Source organism: Carassius carassius, chromosome 19, assembly GCF_963082965.1.
Source record: "Carassius carassius chromosome 19, fCarCar2.1, whole genome shotgun sequence".
In the NCBI taxonomy this organism is placed as follows: domain Eukaryota; kingdom Metazoa; phylum Chordata; class Actinopteri; order Cypriniformes; family Cyprinidae; genus Carassius; species Carassius carassius.
In genome coordinates, this window is record NC_081773.1 from 18,172,216 (window position 1) to 18,191,202 (window position 18,987).

General features: G+C 38.7%; 2 protein-coding genes across 6 annotated transcripts; both read left to right on the top strand.

Moving 5' to 3' along the window:
- The first annotated feature begins 1,040 nt into the window (after window positions 1-1,040).
- LOC132094738 (cytochrome c oxidase copper chaperone-like) lies at window positions 1,041-11,531 on the top strand. Of its 3 annotated transcripts, none has more exons than XR_009422387.1 (5): window positions 1,041-1,263; window positions 9,929-10,066; window positions 10,727-10,841; window positions 11,177-11,249; window positions 11,349-11,531. XR_009422387.1 is itself a non-coding variant. In XM_059499390.1 (4 exons), the coding sequence occupies exons 2-3, from the start codon at window positions 9,948-9,950 to the stop codon at window positions 10,809-10,811; spliced, it is 204 nt and encodes a 67-aa protein (XP_059355373.1). In that variant the 5' UTR covers window positions 1,041-1,263; window positions 9,929-9,947; the 3' UTR covers window positions 10,812-10,841; window positions 11,349-11,531. The 3 variants fall into 3 exon arrangements, 1 of the variants encoding a protein (XP_059355373.1); XR_009422386.1 differs by having other exon boundaries at window positions 11,185-11,249; XM_059499390.1 differs by lacking the exon at window positions 11,177-11,249.
- A 3,747-nt stretch (window positions 11,532-15,278) lies between these two features.
- On the top strand, window positions 15,279-18,985 carry LOC132095276 (popeye domain-containing 2). Of its 3 annotated transcripts, none has more exons than XM_059500110.1 (4): window positions 15,279-15,832; window positions 16,630-16,738; window positions 16,884-17,298; window positions 18,867-18,985. In XM_059500110.1, exons 1-4 carry the CDS (start codon window positions 15,336-15,338, stop codon window positions 18,941-18,943), a joined length of 1,098 nt encoding a protein of 365 aa, XP_059356093.1. In that variant the 5' UTR covers window positions 15,279-15,335; the 3' UTR covers window positions 18,944-18,985. The 3 variants fall into 3 exon arrangements, with proteins under 3 accessions (XP_059356093.1, XP_059356092.1, XP_059356091.1); XM_059500109.1 differs by having other exon boundaries at window positions 16,884-17,439; window positions 18,867-18,970; XM_059500108.1 differs by lacking the exon at window positions 18,867-18,985 and having other exon boundaries at window positions 16,884-17,812.
- The last annotated feature ends 2 nt before the right edge of the window (window positions 18,986-18,987 follow it).

An 18,987-nucleotide genomic window follows, 5' to 3' on the forward strand; every position in this document is an offset into this window, starting at 1 on the left:
AAAGTCCCCTTTTGTCAACTCATAAATTAAACACAACATACAAACAAAGAAAGATATAGTAAAAACCCAGTAGAAATGCCTGAGGGAGTCCATGCTGAGTTGGCATTCTGTGTTGGCCCACAAATTGACATCATGACTGAAATGTTCTATTTTTGCCGCTCATAGCATGCTGAACGTAGCAGAAAATGCAGGGAAAATGCAATATAAACATTTATCAACACAATATTTTGCAATATTAGCTGTTGATCAGTGTTTTGAAAAAGAATGTGTCAGACATGATGTAAGTTGCACACACAGTGACAGGCAAACAAAACAGCACTATTTTAGCTACTCTGGGGTTTGGGTTTTGTTTCAGGTAGACTGATTATAAATTATATCTAACCATTATTCCCCTCCTTGTTTTAAGTCTGTCAACAAGTCTGTCCTCAAAAGCTTTACATTTTTTAATTAAATTTAAAATGTATGGTGATAATCATAGGAAATAATTAATGTAGTAACCCTGAAAGCACTTTATTTTCTATACAGAGATGTAACTCTGTTACACATCAGAAGCAGGGTCAGCATGAAAGCTATATGTGCCCTTGTTGCACTTGTTTTGGAGATCCACTTAGCTTATGTGCTGAATATGTGTAGAGTATGGGGTCTAGTATATTTTAAGCAGTTCTTGAAAAAAAGCATAGATAGTACAGTTATCCTGAATAAACATAGAGTAGATGGATCACACACAGAAATATAATTTCTCAAAAAAAAAAAAAGAAGCCTATTATACTCAGAAAAAAAATAATGTTCATAATACTCATCTGGCATAAATTGAAAACACATTATTATGTTTGACAATATGATGTTATGAGACCATTATAAACAATTAAATGTGTAATTACAATTCTATTAAAATATGTATTAAAAATTATACACTGAAATGCTAGTTAATGATTAAAAAATATTATTATAATATACATAATATTAATAACCTAAACCTTTAAATGACTTTTATTCTGTATAAGACTTGTATTTTGTTTTATTGTTCGGCATTTTGTTATGACCTGATTTTAGACTTTTCGTTAACCTTTAGCCATTACACTATGTGAATGTAAATCATAATTGTATTAAATAGCTGTAGCTTGTTGTTTTTGTTGTAAGGCATTGACCCGGAAGCTACGCGACATTTCCGCGGGCTGGTTCTGTTATTTGACAGCTGCAGCTTCCAGGTTGTGTAAGGAAGGACGCACGTGAGTGAGCACATCAGTCTCTGCATCATATAGAGTGAGTAAAAGTTTGTCAGAGACAGTTTTATTATTTGATATTACCTGACACTACTATCTGAATATCTTTTACAAACGATAAGATACAGCGAGGTATGGGCGGCTGGACTTTACAGTTTTTTTTTACAGACGCTAGGACACATTTCTCAATACTTAGGTCACTTTTGCAAAACTCTTCACACAGTTCTCCTAACCAACTTTCAGCTTGGCAAAGCAGTTCATTTCACATTCAAAATGTACTACAACTACCAAAACACTTTATTCAGGTCTCAAATCAACTCATTATTCCAGAACACTAGCAAAGGTTGACAGCCGACAAACACAGTTTGTCACCCACAAAACAATGACCTAAAAACACTAACAACATGTAGCATTATACAATGTTTTCTTGTGTAAAACAAGGACACATCTCTGTTTATAATTCACTGCAATATATGTTACTGGAATGAATCAGACATGATGCAGAATTTGTCAATATTTTATGTTGTTTATTTATTTTTATTTTTTTGCAATTATATAATTAATTCCAAGATAGAAGAAATTGTATCCACACCATCCACTGATACAGATACAATAGTAATGCTAATCTACTAATTGTCCAATTGTTATTATAGTATTTAATTTTAAGATTTAAAATATCAAATAATTTTAAGATTAAAAATATAAAAAATTTCATTCAAATATTACTGTAGAAATGTAGCAAATTGCTGTCTTATTCAGTTTTGTATTATGTTATTGTTTTGAACATAAGTTTAACAGTTTTGAAAACCGTATGTAAGTGCAGAAAATGTTTGTCTTTTATTTTGTGTTTGGAGTTGGTGTTTCCGGGTAGTTGGTCACATGGTGGTAGGTGTGTATTTACCTGCTAGTGTTTCCTGTTTTTGACTAGACCGTGTAGAGAGGGGGTGCGTAGCCAGGAACGCTCACTTTCAGTTGACCGTATTTCAACCGTATCAATAAATCTCTATCTGCATATGGACAATATTATATCAGGGCAATAAAAGTATGTAGATTTTAAACGGATGAGAACGAGTCATTGATGTTGTCCTGCTGCTTAGCCTCTCAGCGGCTATAGGATGCCGCTATATTTAGTCAACTGAAAACTTCACAGCTTTGGATTATGGACGCGATCTAAAAAAATGGCTGTACCCGCACACCGCATGTTGTCAAAGACGCGCACCGTGAAGTGGGTCAACGATCGCGACGCACATACAGACGGAAGAAGAGGTATGTCAGCGGTTTAAATGGATTGTGGCTGGACTCGCTTAAGTTGTGAAAGACGCTGATATAGCCGTTAAGTTGGATTGGCATTGTATTGAACGCGGTTGGTGTTGCTCTTGCATATTGATGGGCTCTTATGTGCTGCCTCTACGTTCATTCATTCATTGTTTTGCTCAGTGCGCGCTGAATACAGCGCCGTTTGGAACTGAGTTCAAGTTGTTTGTTGCCTTGGAGAATGAACTCTGAGGATATGGAGCACGCTGCTGATAGCGGCAAACGAGAGCATAAGCCCACGGCAAAAGCCCTGCTGGCTAAAATTGAAGCCTTGCAAAAGGATCGCAAGAGTAAAGTGAATAAAGTGAAGAATGTGATTGTGTCCATGAAGGACTTGATGAAATGTGATGACAATGCGTCTCAAGTGTGTTCAATGCTGAAAACGATACAATTGCTGATGGATGATGCATCTGTGTTACATAAAAGTGTACTGCTTCTATTACCTTCTGAAGAACAAACTAAACAAAATGCCTGGTTTGACTCAATTTCCAAACACTATAATGACTTTGTAGAAGAGGTTGAACAATGGATGACTGAAACTGGGAAATCAAATCCCGGCATTGCTCTTTCTGATACTCATGAACCTAGTATTGTGGAAGTAGAGGCACCATCTCAAGGGATTCATGTATCTGATATTTCACCTTCTGTTGAAGTTGTGTCGACAACACATAACATGCAGCTCTCTAATGCGCACATACAGGCTGGAAGGGATTCTGGGGATGAAATTCAACCAATGGACAGTGTTTCGAATATAAGCAGTAAAAGATCTACTAAAGCAACATCTCATGGATCTCGATCAAGCCGATCTTCCATTTCTTCCACTCGTATTAAGGCTAAGGCAGAACTGGCTGCTTTATTGGCCTCTCAACAAATGCTGCGGAAGAAACATGAATTAGAGGAACAAGAGGAGCAGTTGAGGAGAAGGAGAGAAAAACTGGCGCTGGAAACCAAATTAGCAGAGTCAATGGCCAGAGTAAAGGTGTATCAAGATGTGCATTCGGAATCTCATACATCTGTTAGAAATGTGTCCAAGCCTCTTTATTCTGATATGGAACCATTTGTCCCTTCAGTTAGGGTGCCAGCAGCATCAGAGTCCCTGCCTGCATCTTGTACCTCACATGTTGATAACACACAAAGGATTTCAAATTATTCTCTATCACAGTCAGTACAACAACAACCTTCAACAAGATCTAAATTGAAACCTTCACATTCTACATTGCCCAACATGTCATCTTCTGACAACCAGAATACTGGATATGCTCATGGATCAAGTTTTCAAAACGATAAAAGCCACACAAGCATGCATCAGCTCATTGGTAAGCAAAACGAAATAGCTACTTTATTGGTTAAACAGCATAATTTGTCTTCACTTCCACCCAGAGAAATTCCTTACTTTGATGGAGATCCATTGCGCTTTCATGAGTTCATGCGCTCATTTGAGGAGGTGGTGGAAAAGAAAGCAGACAACCCAGGGGATTGTCTGCACTTCCTGGAGCAATATACACGAGGACAGCCGAAAGCACTTGTTAGAAGTTGCCAGCACATGAACCCTTCACAAGGTTATCTACAGGCTAAGGCTTTGCTTAAGGAGAACTTTGGCAATGAGGTGAAAATAGCTTCATCATATATGGAAAAGGCCTTTTCATGGAAAGCTATAAAATCTGAAGATGCTAACGCCCTACAAGATTATGGTCTTTTCCTAAGGAGTTGCTGTAACGCTATGCAAGATGTTCATTATATGAATGAGCTGAATCTTACCACTAACATGCAAGTTATACTCTCAAAGCTTCCTTACAAACTCAAAGACAAATGGAGAGTCGTTGCATATGAGTTAAAGGAGCGATGCCACCGTCAGTCCATCTTTCCTGATATTGTAGACTTTATAGAGAGACAAGCAAAAATTCTCTCTGATCCTGTATTTGGTAATATTCAGGATGCAGTACCTGCTGGGGGTAGGAAGACGAACACCAGAATAATTCCACCAAAGGCCAGGAGCAGTTTTGCTACCACTATCACTACTATGCCTGAAATAAAAGAACACAGTAAGATAACAGCTAACCAAATCTGTCTCTTCTGTGGTGGTGAACACGTACTGGATGTTTGTAATAAGCTTACCAAAAAAGGTCACCGAGAAAAGATGAACTTCTTGATGACGAGAGGAATTTGCTTTGGCTGCTTGCATACAGGACACATTAGCAGAGACTGTAAAAGGAGAATCATCTGTAATATATGTAGTATGAAACACCCAAGTCTTCTTCACATTTATTCTCATGAGAAGGAAGACACGTCAGATAAGAAGAGAACCGAATTCAAGCCGGCAGTTGGCAGTGCCATGGTCTCTCTTAAAACCAATGGTTTTACTGGGGCTGGTAAAGACACTTGTGCATTATCTATCGTTCCAGTCTGTGTCAAATCAAAAAAGGGAAACAGCGTGGTGAAGACGTATGCCTTTCTTGATTCTGGAAGTTCTGCTTCTTTCTGTACGGAAAGTTTGATGAACAAGCTCAACCTCTCTGGAAAGAGAGTTAATATTCTTCTCAGAACCATGAGTCAAGATAAATCAGTTGGTAGCTATGTTCTGAAAGACCTGGAGGTTTCTGGGTTGAATCAAGAAGATTACTGTGCATTGCCTGAATTGTACACCCAAAAGACCATGCCTGTGACCACAGCTAACATTGCTTCACAGAAAGATCTCGAATGTTGGCCTTATTTGAGTCATGTCTGCTTACCTAAGATTAATGCTGGTATTGAGCTTCTGATTGGAGCTAATGTTCCAGAAGCATTGGAGCCTTGGGAGATCGTACGCAGTCAGGATAGCGGCCCTTATGCTATAAGGACCATGCTTGGATGGACTGTTAATGGACCACTTAAAGGAGTGGGTATGAATGGAGATGATCCTGCTGAACAACTTCCTGTTACTGTGAATAGGATTGCAGTAATAAAGTTGGAGGAGTTGTGGAAGCAGCAATTTAAGGCTGATTTTCCAGAGACTGTTCATGAAGAACTGACAGGAATGTCCAAGGAAGATCAGCAGTTTATAGATTTTGTGTCCCATTCAGCAAGACAGCAATGGTCATTATTACATCAATCTACCATTCAGAAATACTGAAGTGGTCATGCTTATGAACAGGAGAATTGTAGAACAGCGTGCTTTAACTCTTCAAAGAAGGTTTAAAGTGAATCCTTCCTTTCATGCAGATTACACCACCTTTATGGAGGACGTCATCCATAAGGGTTATGCAGAAAGGGTACCCGTGGCTGAGCTGGAGAGGTGTGATGGACGCCTGTGGTATATACCCCATCACGGTGTATATCATCTCAAAAAACACAAGATTAGGGTTGTGTTTGATTGTGGAGCTTCTTATCAGGGTGCATCACTGAACAGCAAACTTCTGCAAGGTCCAGACTTAACCAGCTCTTTGGTGAGTGTGCTCGTACGATTTAGATTGGAACCTGTTGCCCTGATGGCTGACATCGAATCTATGTTCCATCAAATCAGAGTTCACCCAAAAGACTGTGATTTCTTGAGATTCCTGTGGTGGCCAGGAGGTAACATAAACAACAGTCTGGAGGAATACAGAATGGTGGTTCATTTATTCGGAGCTACATCATCACCAAGTTGCTCGAGTTTTGCATTGAGGAAATGTGCAATGGATCAAAAGGATCTATTTGACTCCAAGACACTGGATGTTGTTTTCAATAATTTCTATGTGGATGACTGCCTTGTTTCTGTACCTTCCGAAACAGACGCTGTGCAGCTGTTCAAGGATCTCACTAGAATGTGTGCCAGAGGAGGATTTCATTTAACAAAGTGGATGAGTAACCGCCGTGCTGTATTGGGCGCGATACCTGAAAAGGACAGAGAGAAGAAGGTAAAGGATTTGGACTTGGATCATGATACTTTGCCTCTTGAAAGAGCATTAGGAGCGCAATGGTGTGCGGAATCAGATGCCTTTCATTTCAAAGTGGTAGTGAAGGATAGACCTCTTACCAGGAGAGGAATTCTCTCAGTGGTTAGCTCCATCTATGACCCTCTGGGGTTCTTGTCACCTGTGATTCTGTCTGCCAGGAGGATATTGCAAGATCTGTGCAGAGAGGGAATAGGATGGGACAACGTTATTCCTCCAGTGTATGTTCAACGTTGGATGAACTGGCTGGATGATCTGCATCGCTTGGAGAGTTTTGAGGTCAGGAGATGTTTAAAACCTGATGGGTTTGGAGAAGTAACATCTGCTCAAATGCATCATTTTTCAGATGCAAGTGAGCAAGGATATGGGGTGGTATCCTATCTGCTGCTTCATAATGACCAACAACTGGCACATTCTACTCTTCTGGTAAGCAAGGCAAGAGTTACACCATTAAGACCCATTACGATCCCTCGCCTGGAACTTACGGCTGCCACTCTTGCTAATCGTATGGACAAGATTTGGAGGAAAGAACTCAAGATGCCCTTTACGGATTCTGTGTTTTGGACTGATAGCACTTCAGTACTCAAATACCTTCGAAATAAGACCTCAAGATTTAAGTGCTTTGTGGCTAATAGAGTGTCTGAAATTCTGAAGGCTTCTGACGTAGCACAGTGGAGGTACGTGAATTCCTCAAGCAATCCAGCAGATCTGGCCTCTAGAGGAGCAAAAGTGGATTCATTCTTGAAGAACGAGATGTGGATTTCTGGTCCCACATTTCTTGTTCGACCACAAGAGGAGTGGCCAATGGATCCCACCAATAGGTGTGTGATATTGTCTCATGATCCTGAGATCAAAAGAAATGCTCTGGTAAATATGGTGGAAGCCAAAGAGTCTGACTCCATATCATGTCTCCTTAATTACTTCTCCTCTTGGATTCGACTAAAGAAAGCTATAGCATGGATCCTTCGTCTGAAAGGAATCTTGATGGACCTTAGCGAGGAAAGGAAACGACTGCAGACTGCTCTTGCTTTCTCTAGCACAAATCCACATCAACAAGGGATGACTATTAATGAGGAAATTCAGAAGTTCAAGTCTACTGTGTGTAAGGACTTGCTTTCCTTGGGAGAATTGGAGAAGGCTGAAATGGAAATCATCCGACTTTCTCAAGGGAATAGATTTCCTGAGGAACTGACAAGTCTACGAAAGGATGGAGTAGTCAAGCGAAATAGTCCTCTCTATCGTCTTAATCCAATCCTGCAGTCTGATATCATCAGGGTCGGTGGACGTCTTGATAAAGCATTGGTTCCTGAAGATTTTAAACACCCAATCATATTGGCTAAAGACTTGCACATCGCTACCTTGATTCTGCGACAAATTCATGAAGAAGTGGGACATAGTGGACGGAACTTCATGTTGGCTAGCCTTCGACAGCGATATTGGATCCTTGGAGCGAGTGTAGCTATAAGAAGAGTTATATCAAAATGTGTAGTGTGCAGAAGGTTCAATGGAATTGCAGGTCATCAACAGATGGCTGATTTGCCTCAAGATCGAGTGTCACCAGACAAACCACCCTTTACTCATGTTGGAGTGGATTGTTTTGGCCCTTATGAGGTAAAGCGAGGAAGAACCACCCTGAAGCGCTACGGAGTCATCTTCACCTGCTTGGCCATTAGAGCAGTTCACATTGAAATGATCTCATCATTGGACACCGACTCATTCATTCACGCACTAAGACGTTTTATTTCTCGACGAGGACAAGTGACTGAAATGCGTTCAGATAATGGAACAAATTTTGTCGGGGCTGAGCGTGAGCTACAAGAGGCAATTCAAAACTGGAACCAGAGTCAGATCAACAATGTTCTTCTTCAAAAGAATATAAAATGGATTTTCAATCCTCCTACCGGCTCACACCATGGAGGGATTTGGGAACGACTCATCAGATCAATAAAGAAAATACTGAATTCCATTCTTCGAGGGCAAAGTTTGGATGAAGAAGGTCTTCATACCTTCTTATGTGAGGTAGAATCCATCCTTAACAATCGACCCATCACCAGATCATCATCGGATCCCAACGACTTGGAACCGTTAACACCTAATCATCTTCTCCTTCTAAAGACAAAGCTTGCATTACCACCTGGATTGTTCGAGAAGGACGATGTGTATGCCGTCGACGGTGGCGCCAAATTCAATATTTGGCTAACCTATTTTGGAAAAGATGGATTGGTGAATATCTACCTCTACTACAGGAGCGGCAAAAGTGGATGGTAAAGACACACAACCATCAGTTGGGAGAGGTTGTACTGGTAGTGGACGATAATGCACCTAGAAGTTCCTGGATCATGGGCAAGATTGTTCACACAATAGAGGACATATGGATTCACACGGCAAGTTAAAATTAAGACCATGAGTACATGCTTGACCAGGCCAATTACAAAAATTTGTCGTCTTCTTGAAGCTGAGGAATCTAAGGACTAACTACGACAGTGACATTTGAGAGCTCTCAACTGACCCTTTTGACTTGACTTTTGACTTAGACTTGATCGCATTACTGACGACTGACTTTACTGACAGACTGGACTTGGACATTAACTGTACTCAGCTACAAGGATGAACTAATGAACTAAATGAACATTTGAGTTTTCTGGACATTCTTTTACATAAAGAAAAAAAAAAAGGAAAAAAAAGGGGGATTTAATGTATAAATTATGTAATGTACATGTTTATCTTGTCTGTATTTTGATTGTGTTGGTGATTATTACAGGTTTATTGTGTAATAATCAGGGGCTGGTATGTAAGTGCAGAAAATGTTTGTCTTTTATTTTGTGTTTGGAGTTGGTGTTTCCGGGTAGTTGGTCACATGGTGGTAGGTGTGTATTTACCTGCTAGTGTTTCCTGTTTTTGACTAGACCGTGTAGAGAGGGGGTGCGTAGCCAGGAACGCTCACTTTCAGTTGACCGTATTTCAACCGTATCAATAAATCTCTATCTGCATATGGACAATATTACATCAGGGCAATAAAAGTATGTAGATTTTAAACGGATGAGAACGAGTCATTGATGTTGTCCTGCTGCTTAGCCTCTCAGCGGCTATAGGATGCCGCTATACCGTATGTAAGCATGTGCAAATTGACTTGTACGTACAAAGAGTTTTGGCAGTTGTTGTGTCTGAGTGAGAAAATAATTCATGAAATTTGAGAGATGTAGTCATTGAATGCATTTTGTGCCAAAGCAATGATAATCGATCCTCAGTTTAGCCCAAATAGACTTCTGTTGTGCTCACTGCTCACTGGTTTTGCAAAAGTGACCTAAGTATTGAGAAATGTGTCCTAACACCTGTAAAAAACTGTAATCGCTGAAGAGCAGAGGACATGATGTAACTAGTGACATGGTGGCTAGTTTGCTGCACTCTGCTGGATGTGTATAATCTAATGTTGAAACAGAAGTATAGACCTGAAAAACGTCTCATGCTCTTTTGTTTTGTCAGGCAGCGTTTGTAAGTGGAAATGTCGAGCCTGTCAGCAGCCAGTGTGGAGGCTTCACCAGCAATAGAGGAAGCAGAGCAGAAGAAACCTCTCAAACCATGCTGTGCGTGTCCTGACACCAAAAAAGCACAAGATGCATGGTGAGGAGACTTTTAGCTATTAGTTAACTTCTGCTTTAAAGAGACATTTTATTGCACATTAAAAAAAATTCACATTTAAATTAAATTCTGTTCTTTATGTAATTCTTTCTCATGTTTACCCAAACTTGCATGACTTACATTCTTCTGTGAAGCACAAAATAATCTTTAAAGGACTGAACTGCTCAATGAGGATGCAAATCCCCATAAAAATTGTCAGTATTACTTGTAAAACTAATCCGATTACTGTTGAACTACTATTGGAGTTTTATTGTGGCATAAGCAGTTCTTCAAATTTCTCCTTGTATGTTCGATCAAGCTTGTTTGGAGCAACATGAGGGTTCGTAAATAATAGTACTGTCAAATGATTAATCGCACCCAAAATAAAAGATTTTGTTTGCGTTATATATATATATATATATATATATATATATATGTGTGTGTGTTCTGTGTATTATAATACACTGTGTATTATACATTCTGAAATATATACATGCGTGTGTGTGTGTGTGTATTATATATACATAATAAATATACACAGCACACATACATATTGTATAAACAAAAACTTTTATTTTGGATGCGATTAATCATGATTAATCATTTGACAGCACTAGTAAATAATGACACAATTTACCATGACACAGTACTGTCTTCTTGCAGCATAATTGAAAAGGGAGAAGAAAGCTGCACAGGCCTCATCGAAGCGCACAAGGAGTGCATGAGGGCACTTGGTTTTAAGATATAATACTACCATCATCATCAGATTGAGTGAATGGTAAGTGTCACAAAAATGACTAATCGCTTACAAAGAATATCCTTATATTCTAATATTTTTCCACACCTTGGGTGCCCCAAACTCAAATTTTATTACAAATATCTCATTTTTGCTTCCACATGTCGTCTGCATGACTGACTGACTTCTGTGGAGTTATTTATAGCACATAGCCAAGCTGTTCTCTTCCATACAATAAAAGTGAATGGTGTCCACAGCTGCCAGTTAGATCTGTTCCTTACAAAAAGCTATTATATAGCTTCAGAAGACTGTGAATATAGTGCACGAGTCATAAGGACTACTTTTTGTGCGTTAATGAATTCAATTTTTTTTTTAAGCTTGTCAGGCCCTGATCCGCATGTTGTTGTATGAAACAGAGCAGCTCAGATATTCTGCTAAAACTCTGCATTTGTAAATAATGCTTAAACTTCCATATTTGAACTCCCTTAATATTTGTTTAAAAAAATATATTCCTCTAAATAAAAATTTGTCTTTTCTTTCTTTTTGTAGCGAATGACAACCTGTGTGAAATGGGACCCGGTGGGATCATTTATTTATATTTCTACACTGCAGGGAAGATTATGCAGGGCTGAATTTATTCCTCTAAGGGAAATGTCTGTCTTTTCGGTCTCTTTCTTTCATATGCGATTTGTGTACATTTATGGTCAATAAAGATCCTATGCAAGATGTTAATCCATTCTCTTTTCTTGTGTCTTCACCTCTTATTTGTATGCAATGCGCAGAGATTCTTATAACAAGGCTGGCTTTCTCTTTTTACAGCCTATTTTAAATTATTCAGTCTAATCAACATGTCTCACATGCTTGATTTACTTATTTTATCACATTAAATTATTTATGAAGTAGTGTCTGTTGACACACTGCATTCCAAGCAGTTTTATGCAAACAGACTGTTCCTTCAAGCTTCCTACTCGGTTGGCTTTTGAGTTCCCTGTACCAGCGTTGGGCTGGTGACAGCTGCACTTAACTATGCATGCAGGCCTAAAATAGAGCTGCTGCTCCCAGCACACTCTAATCTGAGGTCTACCCGCAGAAGCGCTTTTATTCTGTATCTACACCTGGTGTGAACCCAGCAAAAGCAATTCATAATTTTCTTCTAAAGATTTCACAAGTGTAATTTGTCCCTGATGCAAACACAAGAACAGATTGCTTATTTAGCTTATTTCACTATTCCTGCTTCTAATTACCTTATACATTTTGATGTTTAATTCATTAAATCCCAACATAGGCACAACAAAATGCATAATTTATATTTTTCATATATTAAATGTCAAATAGTTTTTAGCTAGCTTATTTCTGTCATTTGATGGTGCTTTACTTCATTGAGAATGTGCATACAGTACATGAGTGAGAACATTTTTATCAGCATGCCTCTCTTGCAGGGTACATGTCAAACTGACTGCTCTGAATAGTAACTTTAACACTCTCTTATCATCTATAACGGCTAGTTAAGCTGCACAAGATATCCAATGTATATTGACATTGTGCATTTCAGTTGTTTCCATTTATATAAGCTGTCATGAGGTAAAACAAATGGATCTGCGATTCGTCATTGCACTGTAGTACTATAGAACATTCCATCTGTGCTAAAACACCACATATCACTGTGCAGCTCTCAAAGTGGATTGTTTTTCTTGTATAATTCCCACAATCTGTAACTCATATGTCTTATATCAAAATAATGCAGTTCCTCATCTACCCTAGCTTTGATGAATGAATAGACCTACTCTCACTAACCTTAAATGATCCAAACTGAACAATATGGAAAGCCTCTGTCCTTAAATTACATCCATTTTCCTCAAACGAAGACTTTTTTCCAATGATGAAGATAAGAAATTAAGAAAAAAATATTTAACATTTCCAACACCCATAAAGCGAAGGAAGTTCATTTTCAAATTCTTAATCGAATATATGAAATGAAAACCCAAAATTCCTATCTCAAAAAATTAGCATATCATGAAAAGGTTCTCTAAACGAGCTATTAACCTAATCATCTAAATCAACTAATTAACTCTAAACACCTGCAAAAGATTCCTGAGGCTTTTAAAAACTCCCAGCCTGGTTCATTACTCAAAACCGCAATCATGGGTAAGACTGCCGACCTGACTGCTGTCCAGAAGGCCATCATTGACACCCTCAAGCGAGAGGGTAAGGCACAGAAAGAAATTTCTGAACGAACAGGCTGTTCCCAGAGTGCTGTATCAAGGCACCTCAGTGGGAAGGAAAAAGTGTGGCAAAAAACGCTGCACAACGAGAAGAGGTGACCGGACCCTGAGGAAGATTGTGGAGAACGACCGATTCCAGACCTTGGGGGACCTGCGGAAGCAGTGGACTGAGTCTGGAGTAGAAACATCCAGAGCCACCGTGCACAGGCGTGTGCAGGAAATGGGCTACAGGTGCCGCATTCCCCAGGTCAAGCCACTTTTGAACCAGAAACAGCGGCAGAAGTGCCTGACCTGGGCTACAGAGAAGCAGCACTGGACTTTTGGACAAATTTTGCATGTCATGCGGAAATCAAGGTGCCAGAGTCTGGAGGAAGACTGGGGAGAAGGAAATGCCAAAATACCTGAAGTCCAGTGTCAAGTACCCAAAGTCATGTGATGGTTTGGGGTGCCATGTGAGCTGCTGGTGTTGGTCCACTGTGTTTTATCAAGGGCAGGGTCAATGCAGCTAGCTATCAGGAGATTTTGGAGCACGTCATGCTTCCATCTGCTGAAAAGCTTTATGGAGATGAAGATTTCGTTTTTCAGCACGACCTGGCACCGGCTCACAGTGCCAAAACCACTGGTAAATGGTTTACTGACCATGGTATTACTGTGCTCAATTGGCCTGCCAACTCTCCTGACCTGAACCCCATAGAGAATCTGTGGGATATTGTGAAGAGAAAGTTGAGAGATGCAAGACCCAACACTCTGGATGAGCTTAAGGCCGCTATCGAAGCATCCTGGGCCTCCATAACACCTCAGCAGTGCCACAGGCTGATTGCCTCCATGCCACGCCGCATTGAAGCAGTCATTTCTGCAAAAGGATTCCCGACCAAGTATTGAGCGCATAACTGAACATAATTATTTGAAGGTTGACTTTTTTTGTATTAAAAACACTTTTCTTTTATTGGTCGGATGAAATATGCTAATTTTTTGATACAGGCATTTTGGGTTTTCATGAGCTGTATGCCAAAATCATCAGTATTAAAACAATAAAAGACCTGAAATATTTCAGTTGGTGTGCAATGAATCTAAAATATATGAAAGTTTAATTTTTATCATTACATTATGGAAAATAATGAACTTTATCACAATATGCTAATTTTTTGAGAAGGACCTGTGTATATATATATATATATATATAAAAAGTGCATTTGCTGGTGCCCCATTTCCCAATTTTACGGTTTCTCTAAATTAATACAATTAATCTTTGTTCTTTTGTATATTTATAAAAGATGGAGCATGCAACTTAGCAATTACTATAATTATTATTGTTGGAAATGTCTTTTTACATAAGAATAGATTCCTGAAAACAATCAAATATCTGTATTCTTATAAGTATGGCAATTAATGAATTAATGTTATAAAATAAGGGTAAATTACCATTTGTCCTTAGTATTTAGATATTTATAGAGTAACTAAGCAATGGCCACTGAAGAACATGCTGTATTGTGAATATTACAAACAATGCCATATGGCATTTTACACAACAATGCAACAATATTCTCATAACTTATGCTTAAATAATACAAGAAACAGAATCCACTCATTTTTGCACTCCACTGCTAAGCAGCAGCATATTAACTACCAACAACTGCTGGACCAAGTTATGTGAAACTACAAAAAGGAATGGCCAGGGAGGGAAGGTAAACAGTGTTACATGACCTCCCCTGTTATTTGATCTGTCTCAGATTGTCTAAATATACCCCACATAGCCTAGTATCCTCCTCCCCTCAAACACCATTAGAGGGGCTGGAATACAAATTGTCTGTTTGATTGTGAGAAAACGAGTGTTGGTGACATCTGGCAGAGCTTTCAAAGATCTTCACAGATGTCAGTGCATGTCACCTGTTATCGTAATCACGCTGCCCAGCCATCATTGTGTTATGTTAAGTAGCGAGTCTGCTTTCTGTCTGTGGCTCTTTCCTCCATGGGTTTCAATTCCAAACATGGTTATCCTTCTCAGGGTCTCTATCCCCGCCTCTCCCGCTCCATGTTTCCAACAGTCCAGTGCAGGACAGGGAACAGAAGCAGAGACGCTATAGGGCTGATATTGTCAAATTCAAAAGGAAAAGTGGGTGTCAAGGGATCGGAATTATGAAGCTTCTTTCATTCCAACTATTTTTGGCGGTAAGATGTGGATTGGCTGTTAGAGGCTGAATGAAACAACCTTTTTTTATATACACCTGACATTAGTTTTTTTTAAGGCTCATTATTAAGGCTCTTTTTTTATGTATTCAGTTTCCATTGAGTTGAAGACCACATAGCCATAAACATGAATAGTGGCGACTCTATCTTGATTGACTCTATAATTTTCAATCACACACTCTGCGATGGATGGACCAACAGCACCGAAGGTGCCATCTACCAACTGGGTAACACCATTCTTTTTTTGGGCTATATGGGTGGTAGTGGAGCATATGGAGCCCTGTACATCTTCAGCTTTTTGGCTCCTGCTTTCCTCTGTCTGGCTCTGTGGGGCTGGTTGACAGTGTGTGGCCTTGATGTTTTCCTCTGGAACCTGCTGCTGCTGCTGCAGTGTTTGGCCCAGGTGTGTCATCAGATTTTTCGGCTGATGCAGGACGGTTTAACTAACGAGGAGCTTTCTGCGCTTTACACAGTGGTCTATCTGCCTCTGGATGTACCTGTGCAGGTGTTTAAGGAGATTATGGCTGCCAGCGAGAACAAAGTGCTCTCTCTAGCAGCTGAGGAGACGTATGCTGTCGAGGGGAAGACGCCCATTGACCAGCTGTCTTTTCTTCTTTCTGGCAGGTGAGAAACAGAATGTTTGGCAGAGTTGTAAACTCATACAGTTCTCCGGATTAGTGATTGATCTTGAACTAGTAGTTTTAAAACTATTATTACTGTAAAAACTTGCACTAAATATTTACTTATTTTCCTGAAGGTGTACTTAATATTTGCAGTAGCTCGCAATACTAAGGCAACATTCTCAGTTGTATAGTATAATAATTAACATGAAAAAAATATTTTGTGGGTCAATAATGTTTTTTTGACATATCTATTGATTAATTAATAATAATACAAAAATTTGATGAATACATACTGTCCATTAAAATTACATTGATAGTTGTAAGGCATAATAAATAAGGCATTTTATTTAAATTTATATGAAATGGACACCTGCAGACATCATGACTGTGTCAAGGTCAAGATTGTGAAATGTCATGTGGTGAAACTATATTTTTGAATGATTAATTTAGGATTTTTGTGATATTTACCTTTAAAGAAAATCAACTTTTTTTTTCTTTTTTTTTTTTTAAAGATGTGTACACATATGTATTTAAGGTTAAAATAAAGTTTTTCTTCCTTTTTACTTGATGGTTACGTTTACATTTAAAGTTGCGATAAAACGGAAGCAGCAACTTTTTATCTGTACTGTAATATATTTCACTCTAAATACTGTGCATTTAGAGTGAATTTTTATTCCATGCTTCTTGAAAATGTTACAAATGTTTTTCAAATCCATATTAAACGAACATGAATATACAAAAGGTAAGTTTCTAAGGACATAGTATTTGTGTTTAAAACCAGATCTTTTGTTTTAACAGGATTAGAGTGTCCTTAGAAGGACAGTTTCTCCATTATATCTTCCCTCACCAGTTTCTTGATTCTCCAGAATGGGAGTCTCTAAGACCTACAGAAGAGGGCAACTTCCAGGTATGATAACATACTGTTTGATCAGGTGATCAGGTACATCTTGGTAACTTCTTTTAGCCTGTGCCATCAAGCAAAATTATTCAATGTTCATACAACCATGAAATACTGCATGCCCTTAAACATCCCGTGACCCTTTTGCCCTCAGGTGACACTGACTGCAGAGACGGACTGCCGTTACATCTCTTGGCGCAGACGTCGGCTTTACCTTCTGCTGTCTAAGGATCGTTACATTGCCCGACTTTTCTCAGTCATGCTCGGGAGTGACATTGCTGACAAACTGTACTCGCTCAATGACAAGCTGTTTGCCAAGAGTGGTGTGCGCCTTGATATCCGTCTGCCCAGTCTCTACCACGTCCTCGCCCCCTCGCCACAGGGCAGTGAGGGGGGCAGTGCTAGTTCACCACCCAGGGGGAGCCAAGGAGATGCTACAGCCATGCCGATTGATCCAGCCCCATCTAACCAGGGCTTAGAAGCAAGAAATGTCCATCTGGACCAGGGAAAGAGCCCTGTGCCCAAACCTCCACACCAGCTCTGGCCCTCAGACACAGAGATGCCCTCTGGTGAGGATTCAACCAGCTTGGTTCTGGAGGACTTTGCTGATATGACAGGCTCTCTAATGGACTATGGGAGTGAGAGAGATTATTTGAAGTAAAGGTTGGGGTGTTGACGCTAACACACTGGGACACTTCTTAAATCACAATGTAAGTACATAAGGAAGGATTGATGGGTGGGTCAATAAAGATGTGGCTTGTTTGCATGAAGAGGCACAAGTGCACTAACTGGACACTGAACTGCACAAACAATGACTGATTAAGAGAATGCAGAGTGATAAATATGCATGATGAATTGTTATAGTGTATATTTCTTTTTGACCTGAATTATATTTATGACTTTACTGCCATTTGATAAATTCACATGCGAGGAAGGGATGTCAGTTAATATAATAATACTGAATATATATCATAATTAATATGCTATAAGAATATTTATTATCTATAAGAATTTATTAATTTAAGTATATTGATAATACTGTTCTTGCATAATTTAATTTTAGGCTTGTAATAATAATAATAATAATAATAATAATAATAATAATAATAATAATAATAATATTTTGTTATTTTATTAAATTCAGTATGATTATATTGATGATATACTTATATATTTGTATGAATATTATGATTCATATAATTTAATTGATATATTTAAATTTAGGCTTGTAGTAATAATAATAATAATAATATTACATTAGTAATACCATATTCATTTATATTTCATTTTTACGTTATATTTTTTATGTAGGCTTATAGTAATAATAATTATTATTATTATTAAATTATGCTATTAATTTAAAATCTAATTAAAATTTGATTTCAATTAATTAAACAATAATAAATATCTTTCCTTTTTACATTGTAGGCATGTTATTATTATTATTATTAATTGGCTTTATACTGATACTATCCATTCATGATATAATGCAATTATTATTCATTATTTCTACATTAATTTGTGTAGGGGGTTCTGTAATTATTACAGTATCTTCAACTTTAAATGGTTTTAACACAAACAAATACAACACAAAGTATGTCCTCATTTAACACACGTGCATTCTGGCGAGAGGAAAAGGCTTCCTTGGGTGAGAGATAACTAAGTTTTATTTAGCGCATTGGTAGTGGAGTTATATTCAGTGTTTCCTTCCTAGGATATTTTTGATAGGTGTTTCTATGCTTAGGAGAAGCCTGGTTTTATTTTAGCACAAGGCTGGATGAAAGACTGGAAGGGGTTTGGGATATCCAGGGATCCAAACATACCAAGTCTGTTTATCCAGCACTCCTCCCTCTCGAAATACTTGGCTTTGCCAACAAGAGCCACATTGCACTTTGCAGGGTACAGGATAGTGGGACAGCTGTTGGAGGAGGAGGGTTTTGCTGTCATTTGAGACATGACCTTCACACGCTAGTTTCCAAAGGAATGAGATATATGGATCATGTCCAGAAATACAACCTAGGCTACAGAAACCAATATGTGAACTACACTGATGGATACAAACATGCTGAATTGAGTTATGGGATTTATTGTTCTCAATGACATTTTAATGTGTCACCTTTTTCCATAAATCTAACAGAGGATGATAATCCAGGAAGACTTCGATTCCAAAGAGGAGGTGCCCCACTGGCCCCTACTGACACCCCAAAGCTGTAGGAATGGTTTCAGCAGAGTAAAGACCATAACATCTGAACGATTCC